Source organism: Zeus faber (genome assembly GCF_960531495.2).
Source record: "Zeus faber genome assembly, chromosome: 13".
NCBI lineage: Eukaryota > Metazoa > Chordata > Actinopteri > Zeiformes > Zeidae > Zeus > Zeus faber.
The window spans coordinates 11,466,185-11,475,083 of NC_137198.1; the positions used below are offsets into that span (position 1 = coordinate 11,466,185).

Here is an 8,899-nt window from a genome sequence, read left to right on the forward strand (position 1 = left end):
TGACCATGTCACCTTTTTTAATTATTTTGTTTTACAGGGCTGAACATTCCCAGTTACGTTTGACTCGTGCACGTACATATGTGTAGAGTCGGTGGTGTAATGACGGCGGCGTGCCTTGAGATTTGACTCGGAGCGCCCGTTTCTCCTTTCCCTGCGTAAAAAGGCTTCGAAACGCACATTTTCCCACCGCTTGGCGTGTGCTTGACAACACCTCTGTGTTTTTGACAGCTGGTTAAGATGCAGTCTGGGGGGGCGGGCGCAGCTCCGCAGTTTACATCTCAAGCTGGACGTCGTAGGGATTTATTAGACTTGCCCAGAATGCCTCGTGTTCTGAAGGATGAGCGCACTCTCCGTTGCCGGGATGGAAGCGTTTGGCAGGAGCTTTTAATTACTTCGCCGCCCTGCGAGAGCTCTTTCAGACTCTTTGTACACTCAGCATCTTTTGGTGGAATTGTTTCCCCCCAGTTTCTGCGCACACCTGATTGATTTCTGGGTTTTTGGGAAACGGCCGCGCCTCTGTGTCTGCCGATCCCGATGTCGTCAAAAAAAGACAAATAATAATATAAAAGAGGCCGAACCGACTTATCGTACCAGTATTTACGTCTGTATCGATACAATCCTCACGATACGTTGCACACAGAGCTTGAACGTGGGACTGATGCAGCTTTTGCATCCAATATCTCTAAGCTATGTGGAGGACGTTCCTAGTGGAAGCGCCGGCGCGGACTTAAGATGGTGGCATCATGTGTCTCTACGGGAGAAAAGGAGAAAAATATTGCCTTGTTTTTGCAGTTTCTGTCTCCCACAGGTGTTTCCTAACCATCGGTCCATGCAGCTGCTTGGGGTGTGTGTGTGTGTGTGTGTGTGTGTGTGTGTGTGTGTGTGTGTGTGTGTGTGTGTGTGTGTGTGTGTGTGTGTGTGTGTGTGTGTGTGTGTGTGTGTGTGTGTGTGTGTGTGTGTGTGTGTCCCCTAGACCCTATCGATCACAAACCTGTCAATCTATCACCGCAGGACCGGGCGCAGACGGGGTTTCCAGGTGGACAGGAACTCCCCTGCAAACGAACACTGTGCCAAATTTCCATTCCAAAATGTCAATTTATATATTTATTTTACCTCATCTTCATAAATGACTTAAGTTATTTAATAACACAAGGTGACATTTATGAAACCTGATAAGAGCACATTTGCATCAAAAATGTTAAAGGAAAATACAAAAAAAAACAAAAACATTTGGGTGATTTTTATCCGTTGTATTTGAGTCCTGTTTGGTATCATCTTATTTGATATTGAGTAATTCAATGACAGTTTGACGACTGACAGCAGAGGTATATATATATTTTTTTCGCATGTATATCTTTAGCTGCTGTCATGGCTTGTCATTTGTGATTTCCATTCGAACATAACTTTATTATAATTCTTTTGCCGTTGTTTTTACTTGTCTGACCCGTCTCCCCGTCCAGGGAACTGAATGTTGGGATCCACGCTCAAAGGTCTGGCTGGGATTATTATGGAGGGCAGTTCTCAGTGTAGGGTTTCTCTAAACCACACACACGATGCGAACCTGAACATTAGCATGACATTCCTATTTGTTTTTTCAGGCGTTGCGGCAGACTTGTAATTTCCATCCGTCCCCCTTTGGTTCCTTTTTTCTTTTTTTTTTCCTCGATCTATTGGGGACTCCTGCTTAGTTCTTCAAATTTACCGTTTAGCATGTGTAGTAAACTGAGACATGGGAACCTGAATAAATTCACTTTTTTGGCTCTGCACCATGTCTCCTCACTCTGTGTGTGTGTGTGTGTGTGTGTGTGTGTGTGTGTGTGTGTGTGTGTGTGTGTGTGTGTGTGTGTGTGTGTGTGTGTGTGTGTGTGTGTGTGTGTGTGTGTGTGTGTGTGTTCCACCTTAAGCAACATTGTTCCATACAGCACTGACACAGGTCATAAATTGCGCAAACTGTTCAAATACCTTGCAACGCATAAAAAAATAAATCTATCCATTTCCTTTGACTGCCCCTTCATCCCTTGACTAAATCCAGTGTACAACTTGAGCAGGTGGTCTTGAAAGGTTTTCCAAGTTAGACACACTGTTTGTGTTCACGATCCGAGGAAGAAACATGTCAAACGACAACATTTCACTTTTTCAAAGTTAATAACGGGACACAGGCGGTTTGATACAAAGCAGCTTGATGAATTGCTTATCGCTCGTGTTAACACGCCAGGTGTCATACGAGCTCACAAGGTCTGTTTTTGCTGCCGTCTGGTCGCTAACCACACGGTTTGTGCTTGTTTTTGTTTTGTGTTGCAGAAATCAACAGAGTGCGCAAGGACATGTACAACGACACGGTGAACGGTCTCGTGGACAAACACCCCTTGGAGCTGCCCGAGCCCATGGGCCCCATCATCCACCTTCAGGAGAAGCTCTTTGTTCCTGTCAAAGAGTATCCAGATGTAAGGAAACCTTACACACACACACACACACACACTGTAGGCAGATATATGACGGCTTGGTCAGATTGTTCTTTGATTTTATTATTTTACATAATATGGTTTATATTTAGGTAATTTTATGATGGAGACAAAAGGGAGTACATTTTTTCATATTTTTAATTTTCTTATTCACATTTAAACTTGATTAAAGAAAATGTAATTATCACGGCACAAAACTAAATGTCATTAATAAGGAGTGTCAGATTCGGCTCTCTTTTGGCCAAGTATCTGGGTGACGTGTTGTCATTGGAATGACGGCTGCCCTCAGCGCCGAGGACGTGCTCGCTCTTTGTTTCTGTCTTGGCTCACACAATCCTTTTACGCGTTCATCAGAGAGAGAGAGGCGGGTCGACGCAGCCGTTAAAACCCCTTTCCCACCCCCCCACCCCCGCAAAAAAAACAGTGAACAGCCGGCTAACATCTGGTATTTGTTATTAGTGGGGAAAGGTTACGCCCGGGTTTCAGTCCCGGCGCAAATTAGCCTGAAATAATAGTTTAGTCGGCTCCGCCTCGAATTGGCTCTGATGTAAACATGACACCCGGGTCGACCCGCTTATTTTGGCCCCTTTACAGGCGCGTTGAAGTTCTGGACATTGGCGCAAACATAGACAGGAATATCCGTCTATCATTTAGAATCCAAAATCAGAACTTATTGACTTTTCTTTTTATTGACGCCTGCAGCGCTTCGGGCGCTGGATTCTCCACGCCGCTTCTACTGTTTTGTTCCAAACCACACTGACACGGCCCTTTTCCCGGCATGATCCTGACATCCACCGTTACGCACCAAACCAGAGTATTCTGAGTGGGTTTACCCCCGTTAAAAACTTAAACAAATAATAAAAAAAAAAAAAAGAGAACCAAGGTATACCCGCTCATTTTGGTGTCTTACAAAGGCGTGCTACAGAACCTAACTGTTTGACGGTCTGTTTACTCCACAAGTGTTTGGTCAACGTGTATCATGTGTACCGAGTGTTAAATATACTAGAGGTGGTGTGGCTATATCTGTCCCTCGTTTAAATTAGGCCTCGTCCAAGGAAAACATGACGTTCTCAGCTCTGCACGGGCCAGTGCAGGGCTTTGGCTGTTTGAAAGAAGGAAAAACAGAGGCAATTCCGTTTCAAGAGTTGTGTAATATTCTCTTCGAAGACGACTTGAGAGCCGGTGGGCCAATCGGTGGCCAAGGTCAGAGCGTCTGGAGGAAGAGCGCTCAAGAAACGATCCGATCCAGACAGATTAGGAAGGCGAGGGGGCCACAGTGCTAGAAGGCTGCTCGCTGTTGTGTCGGAGAAACCTGCCCCGCCCGCCCGTCCGTCCCGCCGGTTGACCGTCTCCCCGTCCTCCCGCTAATCTTGAACTAAAAACACACACACCAACAAACGCGCACACACTGGCCTCGCTGTGTCACCACTCCCTAATCCCGCCATCCGGCAGACAGGGCAAATAGAGGGAGGTGTTGAAGTAGAAGAGTCAGTGTGGAGCAAGGAAAGGCTCAGCCAGGCGTGAATTGCATTTTACCCCTGACGGAGCTGATAAAGGGCACCCACCACCGCCGCCGCCACCATCACCACTCGGCTGAACTTGGTCCATCCCGGGAGGCTCCAGGCCCCGCCGGAGGAAGCCCCGGGTCCAGTAGCAGTAGTTTGACTCTTGGGCCCAGAAGGGCCCTCAGACTTTCCAAAAGTTGGAACCGTGCTCCTCTTTGTAGATTAAAACCAGACTAATTTTTTTAAATCTTTTATTTTATTTTTTTTTGTCCTCTTTAACCTTTCCCTTTCTCCCGCATTCGCTCCTGTGTATTTGTCATGTTGACAGTCAATTGGACGTGGATAGAGGGAATTAAATGGAGGATCATGGTGCTAGTCCACACGTGGTTGAAGGTGGTTTGTATTCGAGATGGTTCCGATCCAATATCGGTATCTGGGGCCGATACTGACGTCATTCACTCATCGGACTGACATCGCTGATCCGAATTCCATTGCGTAGCTTGCGCTGTACCACGAACCCCCCATTTTATTTTGCTAATACGGTGGTCTGCAGCCTGGAGAATCAAACTCTGCAATTCATTAATCTGTAAAGCGTAATTCAAATCGTGCGAGAATAGGAACCGGCAGCTGGAGTTGAGACTGATTGAGGCAGCCATTCAGCTGTGTTGGTCCTCAAAATAAGAGGTAGTGACTCTGACGTATATAATATGCGCCGCCACGGACATTCTGGGAGTTGTAGTTCTATTGGTGCAGCGCCACACCAAAACAAATCTTGCTGGTTGCGTCGGGTTTGAAACCAAAATAATCCTACGTCGGCGTCGCTGCCATGTTGGGGTGGGACAAATAAACAGGAAGCTGTGGTTGATCTGGATCAAAAGCACTGCTTTTATAGTTGACGTGCAGTAGGGGGAAAAAAGTTTTGGGGAAAAAAACTGTTCCAATATGGTGGCGATATTGCCGTACGATCCAAAGGGCCATGCCCAGATTCTTGATCTTTTTTTAAATGACCTTTTTTTTAATATTCACTTTGCAAACCTTCACCTGTTTATGTGAAAAATGGTAAAATGTGAAGTATCTGAACATACAGTTAAAATAAATAGCTTTGGAATACATTTAAATGCAATGGATTTTTGTTTTCTTTTCCTCTTTTAGTATGAAGTGCTTTGTGGTTTACTACAGCCTTATGTAACCTTACACATAATAACAATAATTATAATAATAACAATAATTATAATAATAATAATAGAAAAAAGAGCTATGGTGACTGAATTGGCATCGGGCCTGGACAACCAGTGGGTTCGGGTCATCTCTAGTTAGTACAGACACCTGTGAGCAACCCCCTTCCAGACACTGTAACGGCATCAATTGCTGAGATGACCTCTGTACTGCCCCTTGCTCTGTGTGCTGGGATGCACTTGATGTTAATTAATTAGGCTTCCCCCTGGTGGCTGAGATGGGTCATTAATAGTTTTGAGCACAAACTGCATGACCAGAATGAAACATATTTCGCCAGTGTGTGTGCAGCATTGCACACACACTGGCGAAATAAACACAGGACACAAAAGGATATTTTTATTTTTTCCCTGTAATGATAATTATTAGACCGCAGAATGAATCCCCCTTCCCATTACTGGCACCAAATCAGTGTGTCCGCTGCAACTATTTTGATAATCGATTAATCTGTCCATTATTTATGCAGTGAATCGGGGGAAAAAAAATACATTTTATGTCCATCATTTTATTCAATTAACATTTTATTTCACATTATTACAACAATATTAACACAAATAACTGACCTAAATGTATGCTGTATACAATATGTGCAAAATATTTATGCTATTTTTTTTTTTTTAACAAAGAGCACTAAAAAACGGAACGTCTTTTACGTTGCTTGCCCGAGTTAAAATATTGATACATTATAAATAATTAAAAAGAAAAACTTAAAACACAAACTAAGTAATAACAGATGTTGCTATATCAAATTGTTTTGACAAGAGGCCACGGACTGGAGTACGTTTCTGCTGCACACACACTCTCTATCTCTTTCACTCACACTCACTATCTCTCTCACTCACACTCACTATCTCTCACTCACACACGCACACGCACACTAGCTTAGCTATACCGCCCCCGCTCTACCACTGACATAAGCCACCTAGGTAAATACACTTGTTGTGCAATATTCAAGTACATTTGACCTAATAGACCCTTCAAGCTGGATCAGGATCGAGAAACCACTGTCTGTTAGATAAACGGGAGGGACAACCTTCTGTGATACGACGCCTCACTTCAAAACAAGGCTGCCATGGGTCTAAACTCTTTTTATTAATTTGGATTTTGAAGGGACCTACCCTGTTGTTGAGTCCCCTTCATCCATGGCTCCACTACGTTTCAGTTTGAGGTGCAATGCAAGATTGGTTCGACATAGTTTGCAGCGAACACACTTTTTACTCAAATTTAACATGGATTTCTCCCGTACTATTGATGATTTTGGTCGAGCAGTTTTCTCCGCCATGTTTCAAATTAAGGTTTTCTTTTTAATTTTTATTTTTTATTGTTTATTAATTCATTAATTTTTTTCTTGGGAGTGACGTAGCCATCTCCGCGACACAGCGTGCAACTAAATAGACCCAACGAATCGATAATGAAATTCGTTGCCAACTATTTTCATCATTGAATTTGATCAATTCCATCGATTGGTTGTTGCAGCCCCAGTCTGCGTGCGATTTGCTGACGCAGCGCTCGCTTCACCTCGGAACCCAAGAGAACGACGGTCCACGTCTCCATATTGCGCTCTGGGCGTAGACAGCTGCAGCGCCAGGGTTGTCTTTGTTCCGCCGCTACCCGCTCAGTCGTCACGCTTTCCTTACTGTTCCTGGAGTTAGAGACAACTGACTCAGCCCTAAGTGCTGAATAAAAGAAAAAATCCTTGTACCTGCCATATACTGATGCCCCACTCTGGCTGGATGGCTGGCGCTCTCTCTCTCTCTCTCTCTCTCTCTCTCTCTCTCTCTCTCTCTCTCTCTCTCTCTCTCTCTCTCTCTCTCTCTCTCTCTCTCTCTCTCTCTCTCTCTCTCTCTCTCTCTCTCTCTCTCTCTCTCTCTCTCTCTCTCTCTCTCTCTCTCTCTCTCTCTCTCTGTTGGCAGATAATAAGATTGTCTTGGTGCTTGGCTGCAGTGCAATGTGTAAATTCCCCCAAAATAACTTGCCATTCACGCACGCGTCTTCCCGCCTGTTCGACTGCTTCGGCCCGCATCTACGAAGGCGTCTGTACCGCTGCGTGACTGCCCACATATTCCACGCGACAAATCTGCCGTCGTGCGCACCAGCCCCTTTGTGATGTCACCAGTCTGCAGAATCGCTCGGAAGTGTCACCATGGCGAGAGCATCCTGACTGACAGCAGACTGGCGGGCCATCTGATAACTCCAACCTTCAATTAAGCGCTATCTTTGCCTCTCTCTCTCTCTCGCGCGCATCGCATCGCAGACACACATACACACACACACACACACACGTGCGGCCAAACACACCGAGAGGCTTCTGACAGCCGAGCGTGTCCTTTTGGTTGACCTTCAGCCATCTAATAGGACGTCTGAGGCATCCGGCTTTTAAGTTTGTGTCTTTAAGGTCCACCTGCATCTGTTTTATTTCCTGTGCCTTTAGATTTATAATCTGTTTAACGCCCGGGGCATAGGGAAATGAAGATCTGTTGACACTCTCTACCTTATGTGCCGACTGTTATAGGATACACACACAGAGTTAACACACATGACGTAAACGGTAGAGCGGCTGGTAAAGAGGCCTGTCTGGTGTTGTGCGAGCTGGAGAGAAGAGTCCTCCTATGTTGAGTTTGTGCAATAGCATCATACAGCACCCCACCCAAACTCCACCCTTCGGTACAAACTCTCAATTTATGTCGACATCTCTTGAGAAATAATGTGCAAAAATCAAACTGTGACCCCTTCAGACAACAGTGCAACTTAAACTTGAACTCATTGTTCATCTCTTTTTAGCTTTAGTTGAGCTAAGGCTGTTGTTCTCTGCAGAGGTGGGTTTGTCCGGTGTTTAGATGGTTGTCATGGCACTTCAAATTGTTTATTTCAATAATGGAATCCATTTAAAATGGCCCTCCCTTCCGTCTCCATGACACCCTGGCTCCCATACGTCATGGGAACAGCTTTTTTGACCCCCCCCCCCTTAAGTCTTCATTTGCTGGCTATTAACGAGGCTTTTGAAGCCGGATGAATCCATCGCAAAGGACCCGTATTCCCTCACCACCCTCCCCCAAAAAACACGGACAAACTTGACCTTTGGCCCTCCGTTGCAGCCATTTTTGTTGTTTTCAGTTGGAGAAACTTTATTTAGTGTTCATTCAGTTACCCTTATGCAGGTAGTGTAGCAAAGCAGCATGGTATTGGGCACTGTTTACTTTTGGTTAAGTGTGTGTGTGCTTGTACATTGTGGATACCACACCTTTGCCCTTTCCCCAACAAGGAGTATATTTAGCCTAAAGCTTAGCTTATAGTCCACTATAAGCAGCATTTCTGAGTGCTGCATGTGTGCAGCAATGCATGTCAATAAATACAGCCCATCAGTAGGAAAACACGCTGCCTGAGAAGAATAATAAAATTGAGTCACCTCTTTATCATTTCCAGTAAGGCCGAGGTCAGACTACGTGACTCTGCCCTGATTATCCACTCACAGACAGGTTTTTTGGAGATCACCGAGCAAAGCCCCAAATCGGAGGGAGGATCATAGCACGCCCCCGTGAGCGAGGAGCGTGTGGTGTGAACTGCTCAGGACACGATCCGCTGCTGAGAGTTGTGTAGTGTGCCCATGGCGTACGTGTGTGTGAGGAAAGTCAATGAAGGTAGCTGAACTGAAAAAAGGTCAATAATAAAATGTTTTGATAACAGTAAAATAAAAACATC

The 8,899-nt window shown here is 45.0% G+C and overlaps 1 protein-coding gene across 7 annotated transcripts in view; it reads left to right on the top strand.

Moving 5' to 3' along the window:
- The window catches only part of qkia (QKI, KH domain containing, RNA binding a), an 86,725-nt gene that overhangs the window by 24,813 nt on the left and 53,013 nt on the right, over positions 1–8,899 (top strand). For all 7 annotated transcript variants that reach the window (XM_080012376.1, XM_080012379.1, XM_080012377.1 and 4 more), the window contains exon 2: positions 2,302–2,444. In XM_080012376.1, the coding sequence (XP_079868502.1) occupies positions 2,302–2,444 (143 nt within the window). The remainder of the gene's footprint in view (positions 1–2,301; positions 2,445–8,899) is intronic.